The sequence below is a fragment of the Pundamilia nyererei genome, unplaced genomic scaffold (assembly GCF_000239375.1).
Source record: "Pundamilia nyererei isolate P.nyererei 1_Seehausen unplaced genomic scaffold, PunNye1.0 scaffold00132, whole genome shotgun sequence".
In the NCBI taxonomy this organism is placed as follows: domain Eukaryota; kingdom Metazoa; phylum Chordata; class Actinopteri; order Cichliformes; family Cichlidae; genus Pundamilia; species Pundamilia nyererei.
In genome coordinates, this window is record NW_005187533.1 from 296,165 (window position 1) to 317,000 (window position 20,836).

The 20,836-nt window shown below is 44.2% G+C and overlaps 2 protein-coding genes across 2 annotated transcripts in view; both read left to right on the forward strand.

Moving 5' to 3' along the window:
- The first annotated feature begins 352 nt into the window (after positions 1-352).
- Positions 353-4,488, forward strand: actb2 (actin, beta 2). The gene is made up of 6 exons (XM_005743477.1): positions 353-457; positions 1,898-2,027; positions 2,231-2,470; positions 2,839-3,277; positions 3,381-3,562; positions 3,666-4,488. The coding sequence occupies exons 2-6, from the start codon at positions 1,905-1,907 to the stop codon at positions 3,807-3,809; spliced, it is 1,128 nt and encodes a 375-aa protein (XP_005743534.1). The 5' UTR covers positions 353-457; positions 1,898-1,904; the 3' UTR covers positions 3,810-4,488.
- An 8,009-nt stretch (positions 4,489-12,497) lies between these two features.
- tnrc18 (trinucleotide repeat containing 18) overlaps positions 12,498-20,836 on the forward strand; it is a 42,509-nt gene continuing 34,170 nt past the window's right edge. The window contains exons 1-2 of the mRNA XM_005743479.2: positions 12,498-12,661; positions 14,375-14,724. Coding sequence (XP_005743536.1) covers positions 14,511-14,724 — 214 coding nt within the window. The 5' untranslated portion in view covers positions 12,498-12,661; positions 14,375-14,510. The remainder of the gene's footprint in view (positions 12,662-14,374; positions 14,725-20,836) is intronic.

Genomic DNA, 20,836 nt, shown 5'->3' on the forward strand with positions numbered 1-20,836 from the left:
TTCATATATGTTTATAACAAACTGCTCTGAGCAGTTGCACCAGGGACATATTTCACTTTTAATAAACAATAAACGTCATTTAACCTGAACATACAGCGGTATATCTACACATTAAGACTTACTAGGTAGGCCTCGCCACACCAATCCCTTCCCTTTTATTTTCTCCAATCCTTTGCTATTATCGCCTCCCTCTCTCTCTTTCTCTCTCTCTCGAATCGCGAGCGCTCGGTGCACCATAGCGTGCACGCGACGTGCCCAGTGAGTGACGCCGGACCAATCAGGGGGCGCAATTCCGAAAGTTTACCTTTTATGGCTAGAGCCAGGCAAACGACTGGGTATAAAAAACAAGCGCCCACAGCTAACGGATTCACTCTGAGCGCCGTCACACTCACAGCTTGTGCGGGATATCATTTGCCTGAAACCGTTTCCCTTAAAGCGAAAAGCCCCCCACCCAAAGGTAAGGAGACGGAGAAATCCTTATTTATAAATTCTTATTTTAGGATATTTATCAAGTAAACAACGAGCTGATTTGTTTATTTTATGTAAACATGGATGAATTTATTCACCTTAATGCAAACTGTCGTCGGGGACCACGCGGTTCTTTGTCTTCCCGTACAAGAATTGTATTGGTTGTTAAACAGCAGTATCTGTATCTTGTGTTTGGCTTTTTCTTTTTAAAAAACAAAACAAAACGAGGAACTGTTATGATTGCAGACAAGTTCATTAGCACTGCTGCTGCGATTCACAGGTGCTTTTGGATGGAGCCGGCTTCTAGTAAATGGCATCCTATGAGTTAATGGTTGCGATAAAACCGGTGTTTGTTACCGTGTAGTCGTACACGTTTTTTGCAGGATTGTGGCGACGCCTGGCATTTGATCCCAGGCAGGGTACTTTAAAGAGGGTTTCCGAGTTGAGACTGTCTGGATCCCGGCTGCTCCCTTTGTGCGCCCGATGCGGCGGGGTGTGACCTACTTTAGCATATTAGCCTAGCCACATCATGCTAGCACGCCCTTCAGATTTGCAGCAGTTGCAGTTTTAAGTCTCTCTCGTTTATCCTGGATACTCCCACACACGCTTTTAAAAGCTGAATTTCTTTTTTATTTAACCTGATCTGGTGTCAGTTTACAAGGCTTGCGGTAAAAAGATAAAAGGCCTAGCTTATCTTTCTTTTAAAGGTGATAAACTGATTAATAGCTCAAGTGAATGAATATGTCCCGATCAGTTTCGTCTTTTCTTAGCTGTGACAAGAAAGAAATGAGGAAATTGCCAATCAATCGCCTGATCTTCCACTCCGAGAAAAGGCGTGGCTTTCAGGAAATGGATCACCAGTCAAGCGCTTGTGACCATTCATGAGTCTGCATAAGTTCATTATGCAACTTCTCTTCTCATAAACTAGCTTCAGTATTAAGTAATTGCAGACTTGATCTTTTTTCTTTATACCTGCAGCCTTTAAGTGTCTCGTGCTGTGCAATGAATGACTGTGCTGCTGCATGACGCAGTGATATTCACTCAAAGGACTTAGAAGGTTCATAAAAGCGAGCGTGATTAAGCAACAGTGGGAGGGCGCTGGTTGTAACGATAGTAAAATGAAGGGAGTGGTCTGTCGGCTCTTCTGTAATGTGGACTGTTCCCTTTTTCTTTTTTCTTTTTTTGCCGTGCGTTGCCGCTCTGGCGTCGCGCCACGCGCCGGTAGCCGCAAAGCTGCTCAAAACCGAACCATGTCCTTATATGGTAATAACAGAACGCAGCGCCACTTCCTTTTGTCTGGCTTACTCGGAATGTGGGGCACGAGCTCCTCCTAGCGGCAGAGCTCGTGAACTTCCGCTAGTTAACAGGAAGTGGAAGCGAAATGGCCGCAGACTTGAGTGTTAATCCTTTTTTCCTTTATCTTCAACAGTTCAGCCATGGAAGATGAAATCGCCGCACTGGTTGTTGACAACGGATCCGGTATGTGCAAGGCCGGATTCGCCGGAGACGACGCTCCTCGTGCTGTCTTCCCCTCCATCGTCGGTCGCCCCAGGCATCAGGTTAGCGACTGCGCATGTCTACTTTTAATGCCACCTTAAATTGTGACTTGTGTCGCAAATCAAGCCTATATCAAGAAAATTGTTCAATTTAATGACAGTTAATATTATGTTTGTAGTTCAGCTATCACTTGGCAAACACTTCTCTAATTTCTCTAAATTGTGTAATTTTTGACTTTTTAACTAAAACTGATTTCCCTGTTCAGGGTGTGATGGTGGGTATGGGTCAGAAAGACAGCTACGTTGGTGATGAGGCCCAGAGCAAGAGAGGTATCCTGACCCTGAAGTACCCCATCGAGCACGGTATTGTGACCAACTGGGATGACATGGAGAAGATCTGGCATCACACCTTCTACAACGAGCTGAGAGTTGCCCCTGAGGAGCACCCCGTCCTGCTCACAGAGGCTCCCCTGAACCCCAAAGCCAACAGGGAGAAGATGACCCAGGTACACACTTTTTCCAGACCTCTGTTTATCTCCTCCCCAGTTTCCTTCTGTTCCATTCTCATTTGCTCCTTCCTTCCCCTCCCTCCTCTCCTCTAGGAACTCTCTTCTCTAAGATGATCTATCATCAACAGGTCTCTTGACTGTGTGCCTTACCTGCACTTGTGTCTATTTAGGAGCGCAGTAGCTCTGCACTTTATTAGACATTGACTTACTTGCACAAGTGTGAAGGAATGTTTACTTTCTGCACTTTTATTCTACTAACTTCAGTCAGCCTCACTCTAAAGCATGTAGTGAGTGCAGTGGTCACAAAAGCTAGACTTGTCTTTTTAAATTTGTAAAGCTAAAATGTGTTCTCCCTCTCCTTGCAGATCATGTTCGAGACCTTCAACACCCCCGCCATGTACGTTGCCATCCAGGCCGTGCTGTCCCTGTACGCCTCTGGTCGTACCACTGGTATCGTCATGGACTCCGGTGATGGTGTGACCCACACAGTGCCCATCTACGAGGGTTATGCCCTGCCCCACGCCATCCTGCGTCTGGACCTGGCTGGCCGTGACCTCACAGACTACCTCATGAAGATCCTGACAGAGCGTGGCTACTCCTTCACCACCACAGCTGAGAGGGAAATCGTGCGTGACATCAAGGAGAAGCTGTGCTACGTCGCCCTGGACTTCGAGCAGGAGATGGGCACCGCTGCCTCCTCCTCCTCCCTGGAGAAGAGTTACGAGCTGCCTGACGGACAGGTCATCACCATTGGCAATGAGAGGTTCCGTTGCCCCGAGGCCCTCTTCCAGCCTTCCTTCCTGGGTATGTTTCCAACAGAAATCCACCGCTTATTAAATCCTCACATGCAAACCCCTTATAGTGTCCTGCAGTTCCACTTGCTAACTGGTGTCTTGTATCTTCTCAGGTATGGAATCCTGCGGAATCCATGAAACCACCTACAACAGCATCATGAAGTGCGACGTCGACATCCGTAAGGACCTGTACGCCAACACCGTGCTGTCTGGAGGTACCACCATGTACCCCGGCATCGCTGACAGGATGCAGAAGGAGATCACAGCCCTGGCCCCATCCACCATGAAGATCAAGGTGAGCTGACTTGCCTTCTAGTGGCATTCATAAGGGTTCAGTTAATGCGCTTTTTAAAAAATTATTAAGCATCCCAATGACACTCTGCTTCATTGTCCTGCAGATCATCGCCCCACCTGAGCGTAAATACTCCGTCTGGATCGGAGGCTCCATCCTGGCCTCCCTGTCCACCTTCCAGCAGATGTGGATCAGCAAGCAGGAGTACGATGAGTCCGGCCCCTCCATCGTCCACCGCAAATGCTTCTAAACAGACTGTTCCTTCTCCCCTTCCCCAACCAAACGCCCAACAACTTCAGCTCTGTGCAAAACAACCACACACCACACATTTCTCATACACAACTCAGGCGCAGAGAATAGATGACCAACTCATTGGCATGGCTTCAGTTATTTTTGGCGCTTGACTCAGGATTTAAAAAAACTGGAACGATGAAGGAGACAGTAATGTTTTTGGCTAGGTTTTAAAAAAGACACCCCAGGGTTCTGCAGTCTCATCTGGGGCTTAAAAAAAATGTACATTTTGTTTTTCTTTAGGTCATTCCAAATGTTTGTTAACTGCATTGTTCAGACACATGATTCCAAATGTTAACTTGCATTGTTCAGATACGTATTTGCCTCTGTGAAGGCTGCCCAGTGGTTGGCGCATACTTAACATGGTTGTAGTATCGCTTGTATGTAAGTTATGTCTGGGTTTTTTGTACTTTCAGCCTTAAAAGAAAATCTTGGTCCTGTTTAATTTTTGTTTTTGTTATGCAAACCCTCATCCTGACCTCACTTCTTCTCCCCCCATGTTGGAAGTTTCATCCCTGGGGTGGTGGGGCAAGGGGGTGTCTTGGAATGATGGGGTAAACATGGGGTGCCAGACCGGTGGGGCCAACCTGTACACTGACTAAACAATCCCAATAAAGTGCACATGTGTTCCGAAGTGATGTCTGACTTTTGTGTTTTTTATGACTTGAACATTTCTACAGCTTAGTCGTCTTTTAGTAATGCTGAAATTATTACAGTGAGTGTTAAAGTAGACTTAAAATGCCAGTTATACAGCAGTAAAAACCAGACCAATGCTTTATTCATGGAGCAAAGTCATACTAGTGTGCAGATCTATTATAGCTCGTTTGCTCATAGTTTTTGGGCTTTGAGCTGGTATCTGTAAAAGCTAAAATGGCAACAAACTGAATGTAGAGCTACATTTTGATACACTTAAAGGCAAAGCTGAAACATCCTGTCTTAAACGCAAGCAGTTCAGCCCTTGGGCCTTTTCGAGCTGTTACAGCAGTGATGTATTTTCTTGCCAGAGCTAAAACTAGAAATTTAATCACCAATGGGTTCAATTAACTCCCTTTTAAACAAGCTGTGCTTGCAAGTGTAGGATAACTTCATAACTGCTATAATAGCAATGCACCTCTAAGCAGCTTTTGCTGGTCTGCATTTTTATGAAGTAGTGCTGCTGTTAAAGCCAAGTTGCTAGATGGCAGATAAATCAATTACCACTTACCATTTATTGTGAGTGATTCATTAACATGAAGCTTTAAAGTGCCATAAGTGCTATTTGTATATATTAGGTTAGAGGGTGGGTGCACCGTGGCTTCTCCCATTAAAAGCGCCTTGCCAGTAATTCCCTTCCATTTGACTGTTGCTGAGAACCGGCGAAGCCTCGATCTCATTTAATGTTAGAAGATTCTGAAAATACTGCCCGAGTTAAACTTAATGCACAGTACATGCAGACTGTAACAGGATGCTTTTGCATCTCGGAGTATGTTTAAATGCATCGGTATCTCTGCTTTTTGGTGCTTCAGGGGTTTATGCTGACCTGTTTTTGTTTTTAGTATTACATGAGCTCACTGTGTGTAAAGTAACGTGACTAAAGTTCAGTCAGTCTCCAAATGTCACATGAAAGGGTCTTTTCGCTGCCCTTCTGTGTTTCTTAATGACTTCACTTCTTTCCTCATGATGAGCTGTTTATTGGCTATAAAAAGCTTTGACAGTAATCTTTTTGTTTTTAGACTTTGGTTTTATGATGTGAGTGACAAGAGGTTAAATCTCTCCATAAAGGAAAAAAAAGATTCTTTCAGGCAGTTGCGTTGTTTAGACAGCAGGTGGCGACAGAGGCTGATTTATCACAAACTAAGGCGTGACTCTCCTGCCTGTTCTCACGTTGTCGTTTTTCTCTGCACAAATGCACGGTTGACCAGGTGCTTTGAGTCACTGCATGTGCAAGGTATACATATATATTTTCTCATATATATATATATATGCAATACTGTGCAAAAGCTTTATGCAGGTGAGGAAAAAATGCTGTAAACAAAGAATGCTTTCAAAAATGGAAGTATTAGTCATTTATTTTCATCAATCAACAAAATGCAATGAATGAACAAAAGAGAAATTTAACTCAAATCAATATTTAGTGTGACCACACTTTGCCTTCAAAACAACATCAATTCTTCTTGGTACACTTGCACACAGTTTTTGAGTGAACTCAGCTGGTAGGTTGTTCCAAACATCATCTGTGGTTATCATGTAATCCCAGACACACTTGATGATGTTGACATCAGGGCTCCGTGGGGGCCATACCATCACTTCCAGTACTTCTTGATCTTCTTTACGCTGGTTCTCAGTGACTTTGGCTGTATGTTTGGGGCTGTTGTCCTGCTGCAGAATACATTTGGGGCCAATAAACAATAATTTATATTTATGAAAGCATTCTTTGTTTACAGCATTTTTTGACACCTGCGTAAAACTTTTGCACGCTACTGTATATATATTAGAACCCAAAGGGTTTGGGGAGAAACTGTGAGACAGCAGTTAAAAGCTGCCATTGAAGCTGTGGTTTCATGCCAGCTTTCCTAGAATGGTGGGAAAATAAGATCCCGTGCTGATACAGGCCCATTTCCTGTGCACTTCTAAAAGCGGATCTTCCACATTTGTATATCAGAGAGATGAAAGAGGATAAGATGGATAGACCAGCCCCACCCTCAAGTTCAATGCATCATATCCTGTTTCTGTGTGTGCGTGCGTGTGTGTGAGAGAGAGAGGGACAGCACAGATCTAGTGCGGCCCAAAGTCATGATGCTCCCATTAATCAGGCTGCCCTAGATTCATGCTGTATCCTGAGCTGAATGCAGGCCTGTGAGAGAGGACATGCAGGTCCGTGCATATGCATAAAGACGTGTGCACTTGCCCTGATAGAAATTCATATATGCATGCTTCTAGAAAGGCTACGCACACACACACGCCGAGGATCGAGTGTGTTTGGTATTGAAAATGTATTCCATCTCACTGCAGCTCCCGCCCCAGCGCACCCCTGTGATTCTGCTGAGACTGCTTCCCTCTGATATCCTTTTACTGCCACGCCAGCAAAACACGCACTGCCAGAGAAACAGCGCTTAGTGTGTGTGTTTGTAGTGTACTACACTTTATTTTCCCGGTCTTTGTCAGGGTTGTGTGTGTGTGTTGTCTGTGGACTGCAGGTGTTTGTGAATGAAGCACTCCTAGATCAAAAGTGTCTGTGAGAAACGACACAGTGGGGTGGGGGGTGGGGCGTTTTCTCATTAAAAAAAAAAAGAGGCTTAGTGTCTCCTTCCTTTTTTCTTCTTCTTTCTTTTTCTACTACAGGCGTGAGGCTCTAGAGCAAGCAAATCCACTGGTCAGGGACCTTTTTCACCTGCAGTTTTCACCTCTCTCCAACAGGTGGGGCTGCTGCACTACATGAGTCTTCTTCGACCTGTGAACTGGGTGAAAGGCAAACACGAGAAAGAGAGGGCTACAACTGCTGACAGGAGGAGGCCAGAGGAGAATAATCAACTCAAATACATTAGATCCTCCATTTGCAGGGCTTGGAGTGATTTCAATGCTACAGTGGATGACATGCTCACAGGGTTAATACATCTCTGCATCGCCCGCCCCCCCATCCTTCAAAGGACATTACAGTATCTTGTCTGATTGACTGACAGCAGCTTTAAAGTGATGTTTTGTGTCTGTTTCACACACTCTGCAGTGCAGACCATCCCTCTGTTCTACAGTAACCGAATAAAGACGCATGATCGGTAGCAGCGTTTGCAGCAGCAGGAGCAGCAAGCCTTCGGAGGACTCAGTGACCCTGACACATCACCACTGAGCATTTACTCAGCAGGATATATGAGTCTGTTGCATCACTGTTTCCTTACATTTGTGGAAAGCCTGTGGATGTGCTGTTTTTTTTTTTTTTTAATTTCTAGAGAAAAGAAAAAATTTCTCAGAGATCTGACCACACAAGTCAGGAAGAGGAACAAGTGCCAAAAATATACAACCCTGCAAGCTGCAAGCTTGCTCGAGCACTGTACAGAGCACAGCTGACAGACACAACCACTGCCTCCTCATTTGCCATCCCCCACGTTGGTTTAAAGCAGGAGGGGCAGATGGAAATTTCTGTGCTGTGACCGCTCTGTGCATGTCTTTGTCATGGTGCTATTTCCAGGAGCAAAAAGAAAGAAGTTTAAAGATTAAGACAAAAAAGCAACACCACAAGCTTTTGGCCATCTCAGTTATGGTAGACTGACTTATTTAGCACCTTCACATCTGATTACAAGCTCAGACTATAAGTCAGACAGGGTTTGGTAGAAGACTGTCGCCTGTTTTCTTTCTTTATAAAAAATCCAAATAACGCGTTTGGTGCCCTATTAGTCACCTGATGTATGCTTAAGCTGACTAATTTGCCTGCTGGCTCATGTCATGGTGTACACCCTGACATTACATTTACCTACAACTAAGGACAATCAAAAGCAAATTTGTCCCTCATTGCATACAGCAGACCGACAACCAAATGTGCTGTATCCCATAGCATATCTGGGTCACATCATCAGGAATGATCGCTGTGGTCACCCAGGCAAATAAACCAGAATGCAAACTGCACAATGTGCACAGACGATGTCAAAACAGTACCTTTCACAAGCTACTGTACTCCAATGCATGCAGCACATTTGTAAAGGAAAAACAAACACACACATAGAAAAAAAAAAGCTTCAGGTGGCACATGATAACACATTCAGGATTTTGCTCAAGCTTCCAACTTACACAAGCTCAAGCCAAATGTTTGCAGCTAGTAATGTTCCCACCTTTCACGCTGTGAGTGTAAAAATGGAGTTATGCTGATCTCAACTAAGCGTGCTCTAAGTGACGCAAAATATTCCTCATCTTTCTGGGAGCACTGGAACAAATGCCAATGCTTGTTTTGATATTTACTGCTTCCTTTTTTTCTTTGTGTATTGAGATGTGTTGGATGTAAAAGTATCTCCTCGCACCATCTCATGTACTTCTTCCAGCTGGTGTGTTGTATGTGTGTGTTGTTTTTGCTGTGTGCATTTGGCTATTTCCTAAACCTGAACACACCGCCCCCCCAAGAAAGGAAGAAAAACGCAACAAGAGACAAACCAGAAATCACTTTACACATTCTGGAAATTGGTGGACCTACTTTTTCCTCTGTCTTGTGCACACATGTCTTCTGATGTGAAGTAAGTGGCCAGCTGTGTGTTCTCAAGTGGCCCAATCAAATCAAAAACAAAACAAAAACCCTTCAAGGCTCTGTCTGATGATTGGCAGTTACCCCATGAGAGCTCTGGGTCTGTATGGGCCTACAGCTCTGAAGTGGAGGGGGGGTTGGTCTGTGTTTGTGTGTGTGGTGTCAGTCATCTAAGCCTCGGTGGCATTTTTATTGCATGCGTGTGTGCGTTGCCTGTGCGTGTACATTTGCTTCGCTCCAGCAGGAAACATGACACTGCTATTAGGTTTCTTCATTAACATATTTCTGCATGTATCTTGCTGCAGTGCAGTAGCACCAGCTTCAGTAACAATACAGAGCTTGTGTCGAGCATGAGATGCAGTTTGATGAATGATTTAGCCCTCTGGGCATGCAGGCTCACTGCTCTGTGTGTGAGGGAGGGGTGTTAGTATTTGTTTGGACTTATTGTTTTGTTTTATGGAATACAGTAGAAAATATACTTAACTGAGAATACAACCATGCCTCATGGTTTTATTAGCCCATTACTGTGTGTGTTTTATGGTTATGCAGGAGGACATCCTTCTGTATTTATGTAGGGCTATGCGGCTCCTCTCCACAGAGGTGTGAACCCCTAGCTGAATGAATCAATGCCGCCTCCTCACTCTGTCCCCCGTGGGTTAATGTAGCCACAGGCCTTGGAGAAAATCAGATAGTCTGTCCAGCAAATCAAATCATTTACCTGATCCTTCAGCTGATAGGACAGAATTAACCCAAGCCTTAGAAAAGATAGTATTTGGACAGCCACACAGCTAGAGGTTGATGTGAGATAGGGCGCTGAGGGGGGAAGATAAGGGGCGAACAACAAGAAGAAAAACACTAGCAGCCTGGATGAGAGTCAAGGATAACAAATGTTCTCCCTCTATAATATCTGCTGGGTGGAATAAAAAAAACCCCAACAACGACAACAACACAAAAAGACAGCGTTAGTAAGATAAAAAAAATGACTGTGGTATTATATTGACTCAGCAGCGTTTTTAGGTCATAAATCATGGTTTTCAGTACTTTTTCCACAGCAGCTCCAAAAGCCTGGAACATACAGTTGGATCATCCTCAAAGAACACAGTTGGTGTATATGCTATAAAAAAACAAAAAAACATAATCTACCAAATGGTCCCATCTGTTCCTATCCATGTGACAAGCCTAACCTAGAAATAAACAGATATGTCTCTGAACCTGGACACATTGTTCTGCACATTAGCTGCTTGTTGTGCTATAGGTGGAGAGTGCAATGAGGAATGCTGAATTAGCCTTTATTGGGTTATTTGGCTGAACTGGAGGGTTTCATTACATAGAAATTCAGTGTGATGTTTGTATAAAAATAAGTCACCTTATTATTATCATTTTATTACAGTGAATAAACACACATTATGTTATGGATGTGGATTAAACCCGTGTGTAAAAAACTAAAAAACAAACAAACAAACAAAAAACAGGCGTAAAATGCTGCAAGTAATAAGCTGTGCTCTTGATTATGCTGTTTGGTAAATTTGCTACGAATCATCCATACCCACCTCAAAGTGGGGATAACTCCCACGGAAGCCACGGTGTTATTGACAAGACAAACCCAACACAGTGAAGGTGAACACTGCCTCTCGCTCGCAGGTTGAAAAGAGGGCAACAACAGGACACTAATTAGAAAGAATTGTCTGAATTCCCAGTCGGGAGCGATTTGGAGAACAAAGGACCGACTCGGTCCCCTCGGACAGTCCGGGACATGACTCTGATCTCCGCCTGGTAATTCCCTCCCCGAGTCCCGTCAGGGATGGCAGGCGCATCGTAGCAGCGAGGTCAGCGGGGTGAGATCCGCCGCTGAGCAGCCTGGTGTTTTTGCTCAGCTCGCTAGCGGTGTGGTGGTCCGATTGGACAAAAACAAAGAAGCCACCGAGCCGTGACCACCGGGAAAGTCGGGCACCGAGTGTCCCCACGAGCGGGTACATAACGTCCACGTCTGCTGTTCAGATGAGCCCTTGCTGCTCTCCTTCTTCTCCTTTGGCGATTCGGTCTGTTGAAGCGCTCGCTGTGCCCCTACACCGAAGGGTCGCCTTGAAACCGGCGCAGTGAGGAGGGAGGGGCTGGAGGAATGGAGGAAGGAGGGGGGCACGGGCAGTTTGAAACCGCCTCTAATTTTTTTAATCAACATTTTTGCAACTGTGTAAAGCGGGGCGGTGTACTTCAAAGGAAACTTATGGATAATAAAAACCCGCCAGGGTCCGACAGTGCTGTCCGCACGGAAGAACAGGGGGGTCACATCGGGGATGAGGAAGGGGAGGCGTGTGTGTGCCTGTGCGTGGGGAGGGACTTTACACCAAAGGTCGATTGCCCCCACTCCCCCTTTATGAGTCTTAACACAATGGTACTAAATTAGTACGCCACTTTTTCTCCCCCTTTTAATGCAAATGTGTGTGTCCCTCCTCCTGTTCAGTCTGTAGAGATTATGCACAAGCAGACACCCCAGTCTTGTTTTCACCTACGGCCCGATTTGCATACCGAAAGCGGTGAATTCCAGTCGCAGCCCTTATGATGCCTTTATGCCCTTATGATACAAGTCCTCAGTGGGTCTTCAGGAGGTCTCTGACCAGTGAAATAGTGCTGTAGATCACAGCGCCCAGTCGATTGTAGACCACAGATATGGCCTATCGTGGCCCAATGATGCTGTCTTAAACAATGCTTTTGATGGCTCCCATATCGTCACTTGCCAGGCCTAAACCATAAACTAGTCTGTGTTTCTGGCTTGTGACACGTTTCCCATTTCCACTCATGTGTTTTCACAAACCATATACCTGATCTACTGTTTCTAAAGCCCTAGCCCAAATGAAACGAATTAATTGCTATCGCGAGTTTTTATGCTCGAATTCTCGGTTTTGCTCCCCTTTGTAGCAAATAGTGGAGAGTGGGATTTTTCTGTGACTTAATTGGGCTTATTCGCTGCTTCCTGGTGAGAAAAAAAGTAAACGTGAGTACCACACTACCTAAAAAAAACACAAACACAAAACGCCTCCAAACGCCTGGGATACTTTCCACTCAATCTCCAGTGATTTTTTTTAGCGTCTATTATAATCAGCGTGGAAACTGGTGGGTTGGTGAGTAAGTGGGGGGCATCGCTTTGACCCCCTTCCTCTCTCTCTCTTTCTCGAGCACACATGGTGGGGGAAAAAGAGAAAACCCACTGCTTGTTTTGATCACTCGGTCTTGATGGAAGAGGGGACCTTGAAACTGCTCAACCTTTCCTCGCTCCATAATTGGTTTTATAGTGCTGGCGAGAGGCCACGGTGTGTGTTTTTTTAATACGCTCGGGAGCTTTGATTGACATTCCTAACAGCCAATCAGAGAGGAGCAGTGTGCAAAGTCCTGGGTTGGATGGTGGTAAAGGAGGTGGGTGGGGCTTACAAAACAATGCTGTGTTTCATTGCTAGACGCGTCATGGGCTTTCTCTCTCCCCCCGAGTTATTCCCCAGTTTACCTTCGGACGAGCCTGTAATGGACTACTCCAGTTCTCCCAGCAACCTGGACGGATTTTAAGAAGCGCTGGCATTTTTTTAAGCCCCCTTCAAGACATTTTACCCTTTCAAGTAAGCGCTAGGCATGTTTTCCCCCGTCTTCTCTACGTACCATGGCCCTTTCTTAATAATATAGTCGTATTTTTGTTGTTTTAAAAGCTATTTTGGTCCGCGAGTGCGATTTGAAAAGGGCGCGGAGGTTAGTGCACGCGACGTGTTGTTAATTTTTTTTATCGGGATGTCGTCGGTGTGAAAAAGCAACTTTCGAGACGTTTCTTCCGACAGAGTTCCACTTTTAGTGGAACCGTGAAAAAGTTTGAAACGTGGCTGAAATGCCGAGCCTCCTGCTCTGCCGTGCCGCATGGGTCACACCGAGAGGGGGAAAAGCTTTCGGTCTAGCTTATCTTCTAATTTAACTGTCCTGAACTCATTTTATTAATAAGGAATAAATACAGGTACTTTCTCTTTGGCTCCCGTGTTTCTCTAAAGTGGTATAAGGGCGTTATTGTAATTTCTAAGCGAGCCCTTCTTTTCAGAGCCCGCCCGCTTGGATATCACGAGTCATTGCTGTGATGTGTTTGTTTGCAGCCTTTGAAGGTGAACTCGGCTTTAGCCTTTTTCTTTTTAAGAAAAAAACATGACTGATAATGTGAGCCATATTTAATTTGGGGGGCAATCTGTAAATAAATAAAAATAGTATATTGAAGCTACAAGCTACCGTGTTTATACCGTCTTGGATGCCGTTTGTAAAAGTCGCATTTGCTTGTTATTTTCCCCTAAACTTTTGTTCTGTATCTCTTTGGAATTTAAACATAACACCGATATCTGCGAGGTTTTAATAAAGAGCTGCTCTAAATTCATTTGAATCGACCTTATTTATCTCTTCTTTTCTTGTCCAGAATCAAGACGCATACTTTACTGGCTATGCGTCGGTTTATAGTCTGTGCTGTAAAACCCACTATTATGTGTTTAAACGAGTTCAAACTTGCAGCAAAGCGTCGATAAAGTGGATATCATTCTAGGTTTTTACAGTGTTTGCGGCTTGGGTTCAGATTTCGCTCCTTGGGCAGCACCAACGTCCAGTTGCGAAGTAACCCGGACTAAATCTGCATGTGCAGGCAACAAAACACCGCTCACCCCGCTGATAAATGATGCATGCTTTTGCGAGCTTATTTATTTTTAACCCGTTCGAAATTTATATTTGATGCGCCTCTAGTATTTACTGTGTATTGGTTTACATTGCGACTCGGCCTGAGCCTAGATTGCAAGGTTTACGGATTAGGGGGGCTGTTAATCAAGTGAAGGAAAAAGGTGGGATAGTTTTCTAAAATCCGACGGGTTCTTGGTTTCCAGATCGGGATCGCGAGATGCTTTCACAGTCGGGGGAAGAGCAGCAGCCGCTGGCCGCTCCTCCTGCTCGTTTCCCTGGGAAGCGGAGCGGCTGCCTGCTCGCTGTGCAGCGTGGGTGTAGTATCGCTCAGATGTCACATCATAATATTGTAGATAAGTTAAAATCGTATTAAAATCTTCATTTAGAGTACGACGGCAGTGCCTCACACGGTCTCATCGGCGATTAGCTGCTATTCGAGGTTTAGTTTTTGAAGTGCTTTTCCAAACTGCGTCATTGCACATATGGGCCGCCTGTTCGCTGGAAAGAAGAGAAATCCTAAAACTACCAGTTCCCAACAGTTTGCTCCGACATCGCAGTCTGTTGTAGATTATATGCCAAGCTCTTATTTTATTGTTTTTGTTTTCATTTATTTTAATTTCTCATGTATTTTATAGGTCAGAAGGATGGCTGAAAAGGAGCCCGAATCGCCTGGAAAATTAAAGACATTATTATAGCCAGAACTGGCTTTTTCGGAATAGAGGGCCTATTCGAACGGACTATTTCCTTTCACAACTTTCCCCGCTGTGGATAATGGATGGCAGAGATTTTGGTCCTCCCCGATCCGTCCACGTACCACCTTCGTTGTTGGCGGGGCTCGCGATGGACTCTCACTCCATCCGGCTCGGAGCAGCTGCTGCAGCCGGGAGGATCCCTCCCTCCTCCGGTCACTTGCTGGGGAGTCAGCCGCAGCCTCTCCACTCCGGAAAATTCTTGCCATCGGCCATTAACCTACATCCACACCACAGTAAGTGAGCCACGCTTCATTGCTCAGCTTGATTCTGTAATATGAGTGTCCCCCCCACCCAAAAACAACAGGAAGATTAAATATTAACTTGAAATAAAAACTGCGCACGGTTTGTGGCTATCCGTGGCAGCCCGCGCGGTCACCGCCTGGATGTGCGGTGTGATGTGGGCAAAGACAGGCGGCTGTTATAAGGCTGTGACAAGTTTCAGATGTAACAGATCGTGTTCAGGATCCTCGGCCCCTGTAATGTGCAGCGCATTAGCGGAAAATTACTTGGCAGTTTCCGATACACATTTCTTCGGATTGAAAGGACAAACAGGGCTGCGGTGTAGATGTTCATGCAGCAGCTTGCAGGTCAGGGTGCAGCGGTCTAGAATTGCATGCGGACCATTACACTGTCATTGCTGCTCCAGGGCCGATGCAGTGTGTTTATCTGTGTTTGACACGGCGGGGTAGTAAAGTTTTCACCTTAAAGGTATCACAGACCCGTGCTCGACCCGTTTCTGAGCAATAGCTGGAGTGGTTGTGTATTTGGAGTAAAAGTCACTCAGCTGGAGCATTTGGCAAATGGCTGATGTTTTTTTCTTTCTTTTTTTTCATGAATTTGTAGCAGTTCTGTTAAACAGCCCTTGTTCTGCTGCAAGTACACTGGAGAATCTGTGTAATGGAGAGAAACTGTGTGTGTTGGAAGCAAACTGCTGGGGTATTACACAACCATTCTCCTACAAGTGAACGCCCATGTGTTTGTTTACATCGTGTGTGTCTGTGCATTATAAGCAGAATCATATATGCAGTATATGTCATTCCCTGTTGAGCTGATGATTTTTTTCCATTTACATTCAGTGCCTGCACAGTAATGTCTTGCGTTTTTTATTGGCATAGAGAGCCTTGAAATAACAAGAAAAGGAGATAACATTGCATGTTTGCATATGGTTTTGTGGTCGGTCACAGAGGAAGTTGGAGTCATCTATGTTCAAACCATATGTTCTGTGTGTGTGTGTGTGTGTGTGTGTGTGTGTGGAAAGGGATGTCTGCTGTTTCTTTCGGGAAAATGGAAAGTCTGACAAATGCTCTCACTGAGTTACTCTGAAGTCATGTAGCTGCAGACAGAGATACAATTACAGGTTTTCTGGTTTCTTTTAACCCCAAAGGTGATAATATTCCCTTTTAGATGTGTTCCCTTGTCCTTATCTGTGAGCGTGAGTTCATTGCAGTACTTAGGGGTCCAGTAAAGTGAGGGCAGGGGCTCCGATGAAGCGTTAATTTGACACCGTGGCAGAACCCACACATTCAACTCTCACACACAAACATGAAAAGGTGTCAGAGATGAAATCAGTGCACAGCAGGGAGTGTTGGCTTGATTGATGGGTGCATTGTGGCAAAGAAATGTACCAGGGCACAGTTTATTGAACCAATTTCGCGACTCCTGACAGTTGTGGGTATTACGACCTTAAATTTCTATCAGCATTTTATATATATATATATATGAGGACAATATTTTTATTACCAGCTTACAAAACTAAAGGCATAACCCACTCACAACTTGACCCCACCTCTCTTCACACTACTGGAGATGTCAATTAATATATCTTGCAGATTAATAGTAATTAAAAGGATGCGTTCCATGTGTGTTTTGGGAAAGAGTTGTATGTGCGTAGGCTGTGATGGGATTCATGTAAACTCTGTTAGTAAACTGCATTGCTTAAAGAAATAAAGACTATACGAGGATTTGGAGGAAAGTGCTGTTTTTTCATATGTTTTGAAACAAAGTCGCCACACTAATTAAGATCGGCCACATCACAAATCTACCAGCCAGCCTGGGAAATTCCCAACACATCTAAGAGTATTTCTAAATCATGTTTCTTTTAGTTCACTGAAAGTAGCCTGTAGTTAGCCCGTGGGAATGAGGTGGGTTATCGTGTGTTGTTAAATTCTCTGGAGGTGGAGCGGTTTGTCCGCTGCTTGGCAGACTGGTGGTTTGATCCCTGACTGTAAAGTCCACGTATCAAAGTGCCCTTGAGCTGAACTTTACATACCTCGTGTATATGCTAAAGCCACACATTTTTCACTGTCATGGTGGTATTGCAAAAATATATGCTTGTTGACAAAAACAGTGTCCCCCCCACCCCTATGTCCTAAATACCATGGAATATTTTCCCTTTGGAGTTAATCGACGTGTGGTTTTTACTAGTTTTTACTCTTCCCAAATACCATTCTGGCTCATTCTTTCCCGGTTATGACGGTTAACTAAAACTAAGTGTGAAAAAACATTAAAGTTAAGTGAAATAAAAGCGGGAAGTAGACAAATTAAAGCAATTTTCTTTGGTTTTAGTTTGGTCAGATTTGTCAACACAAGGAGCCTGTGTTTGTGTCAGGCGACTGTGTGTGAAGTTTTTGCTGTGTGTTGTTTTTCTTTGAGCTTCTTAAAGAATGCCACTCATATCGTAACAGAAACTAATAATAGCTAAACTAAAACGAGACATTTCTGCTCTATAGAAACTGAAGTGAAATGAGCAAACTTTCCCAGGAAACTAAGTGAAACGCAGCTCAACTCAGAGGAAAATTGTTTAACAGTAATAACTTTAGTTAGGATGACGTGACGCCCCTGCATCTCCCCTCCCGTGGCTCAGAAACGAGCCGAAAACTGCTTGTGTACAGACGGGTTTGTAAACTTGACGTTTAGCCAGAGGGGTTGTGGGACGGGGTGTGGTTGTGTTGTTGTGAAGCAGAATTGACCCAGCTGCTGTCCCAGCCCAGATTGGCAGTTGAAAGGCTCCTTTTAAAACAGGATACATTTTACCCCGACCTTCCAAAACTGTGTGACTCATCTCCCCTGTTGCACACTCTCACAGCCTCTGCCCACCACAGTGCGACACAGGTCATTTAGCTTTATGGCACTCCTCCATATCAAATCCCCACACATTACATTTAACCAACCCCGAATGAGATTGCAGTCCTGTGCTTGTAATAACACTATACAACCCTATTACATAATAATTACCCAGTAATTGTGAATGTTCATAATGTTCCTCTTTAATTGCAATAAACCACATGAATCCAGTTCTCAAGGACCCGCTGTGCAGTCAGAGGAGCCAGGGTCGCCCTGCTACTGTTTCTGTTTACACATGTTTCAAGGAATTCAAAGCTTTTTTTTCTCTTTTTGTTTTCTTTTTTTTTGCACAGTTGTTTCTGGCTGAGCTCTTGATAGCAGGGTTGACTGTTTATAGCTGCCAGTGCAGCCTTATTTCCCAGGAGTCTGCCTTATTAGTTTTTGTTTAGTTCAGTTTAATAGGGTTTCCACCTGACTTAATAGAGTGTCCTCCCTTATTTTAACAATTCTGGGCTGCCAAATGTGGAAGGCAGCTTAACACTTAGTTTGCAATGCATTGTGAAACTGCAAATAGTTTGACATTTGTGCTGCTGGTGCAGCAAAAAGGGCATCTGTAAAGACATAATTTTCCATCAGCCAATCCTTTCTATGCAGCAGCTCCTCTATCAGCCCGCTGTTCACCCAGGTTGTATCTAAACAAGATCAGCTTCAGTCACTGTTTATAGATGTAAAATGGCTGTAAAAGGTCCGCAGTCTGCTGGAGGTCTGCCGGTGCCTCCATCACATGATTGAAGCCATCTGTCCTCTCCTTCTACGTCCCTCACTTTTGTGCCTGAGTGCTGCAGAGGCAGGACCTGCTGAAATGTAACTGCACTGAGGAGACAAGCACACCCATACCTTTTATTTCTGCAAACTGTAAAAAGGTTCTAGTGGATGTCATAGGAGAGGTTTAAAGGTAATTTCACTTTGCTTTTAACTAATTACCATCTTACACGTTAGAGATATATTTAGCACACTTGAAAGAATGAACTTGTATCACCAGTAAAACTAAAACTTCCTTTATCTGCTGTAGTTTTGTCTTTATTTCACTAGACGGCAAATCCAGCTTGTTACCCAAGCCATGTGCCCAAGCCTTCCACTTTTGGCCTTGTGGGTAACCTGTGTGTTAGATGGGGCCAACGGGCTTTTGTTGTGGGCACTCTCAGGTGTGTGAGAGAGAAAGAAGTAACGTTGCTGACACGTAGCCACAGCTCATGTTAAGTACGTGCCAAGAAATGGTAGAATACGGCATACTGTATCACTTGATCTTTATTGTTGTTGTTCAGTGTTGTTTTTATTGCAACTTTGTATGCACTCTACATGGAGCTCGGTGCTAGTTTTACTTGCCAGAGTCACTTCTTCATGACTTTTGTGCTGTTGCTTATGAAATCATCAAGGCTAAACAGAAGTTCACTCATTTGCAGAAGTAGAACTTGCAGAACTTGTAGAAGAAGAAACTGCAAGGGGAAATGACATACAGGGAAGAAAAAGCAAATGAGACAGTTAATGATTACACGGACACATTATTAAGATTAAACGGGGATAATGCACAGAGACAGACTATTATGCAATGAATAAAAATGTAATTAGTGGTTTTTGCCTTATTTGGTTTACTCATGCTTGCTGTGTTGTGCTTATTTATTTATGGGACTGATTGGGTTAATATAATGCAACGCAATGTGTCCAGAAAGACCAAACCTTGAGTTTAACGGTTCGTACAGTCTCTCCTCTTTACTCTTAACTCTGCACAGCAAAGGTTAATTACCAGCTACCGGTAAAGACACTGTGCTTAGCAGCAGAGGTTTCCGTCCACTGCAGGGCTGCAGAGGTAGACTCAGAAATCTATTGCCCTGCAGAATTTGAAGCTGCTGTCACACCTCAAACACAAACACTGTTTACAAGATTGGCAGCTCGTTCCTGCTGCTGGCTGTGATCAACCAGCTCTCCTTTTTTTTTCTTGTCATTGTTCATATTCTTTCTATTGTATCACCTGTCATGCCTTTTTTGCATTCATTAAGCTTAAGGTGGATCACCTCTGCACATGAGCAAAAACCCAGGCTGCACATTCAGTGGTGTGCATCAGGAACTCAGTTATGCAGTTAGTGGTTGAAGTGAAATGTAAACTATTTTTTCTTTCTTCTTTTTTTTAGTGTCACTTTTGGTCCCAAGTTCTTATGTTCCCACAGTAGTACTCAGAGATCACTTGGTGGTCTAACACACTGTGGCATCAGACTTTTTCACTGGATTTTGAGCATTTAGCTTCTGTTTTCCTCCTAACAAATAGAACAAAAGTCACAGCAGCTCGTCCCCCATCCTTTCCCACATTTTTAACAAAACCAGATGTAGGTTATTATGCTGTGTTGTGATATTTGCTAGCGAATGTCACAAATGCTTGTTTAATGAGATGAAACTGTATTGCTCATTTCGTGAGACTTGAGGTAAAACAGCATTACATTTCACTTTTAACTGCCTTCGGTACACATATTTCAGCCTCCCCCATTCGGAGAAAGGCCAATAGCTGTTGACACAAACAGCCTGAGATGAATGGAAAAGGAGAACTAAATGAGTGGAAATCGGCATTTTATTTTCAGAGGATAAGAGCTGAGGTTTTGCTGGTTGTGTGTGTGTATTTGAGAGTGTCTGTGTAGATGAGAGGACTGAAGTCTGGTGTATAAGAATGGGAGCATGTGATTGTGCTTAGTACAGTTGGGGCTGGGGCTTCCCCCTGAGACTCTGCAGAGAAAAGAGATTTATACTGACCACAACACATTCATACACGGTTAGATAAATGTGCTCGCCCTTCAGTTGTTCTGTCTCTTTCAGTCTCACACACACTCACAGGGCACACGAGTGGAAGGCTAATAATTCATGCGGCTTGCAGGGGCAGGCCAGGGATGTCTTGGCTGATACCAATTTGTCTTCCGCGCCGCTTGGCTAGTGTGTCTGTTTGCACTTAAATTAATGTGGTGTGTGTGTGTGTGTGTGTGTGTGTGTGTGTGTGTATAAATATATATTCAAGACACACACACCTAAGTATGTGTGAGAAGATGTGGCTCAGACACATCCCCCTCTCAGATTAATTGAATCCTTCAGGAGAGAAAACGGGCTCCTTAAGAGAAAGCACAAGGCTCTGCTGCCCTGCTACAATAAACCTGTCAGTGGCAGAAAAAACGACACGCATATACAGCACTCACACACAGCTGTCAAACATGAGAGTGATAGGCCTGTGTGTGTGTGTGTGTG

Excerpts from the sequence above, each read along its gene's own strand:
- actb2 (XM_005743477.1), top strand. The coding sequence starts at position 1,905 with ATGGAAGATGAAATCGCCGCACTGGTTGTTGACAACGGATCCGGTATG. Across the intron at positions 2,028-2,230 it reads TCGGTCGCCCCAGGCATCAG|GGTGTGATGGTGGGTATGGG; the intron begins GTTAGCGACTGC and ends TTCCCTGTTCAG. Across the intron at positions 3,278-3,380 it reads CTTCCAGCCTTCCTTCCTGG|GTATGGAATCCTGCGGAATC; the intron begins GTATGTTTCCAA and ends GTATCTTCTCAG.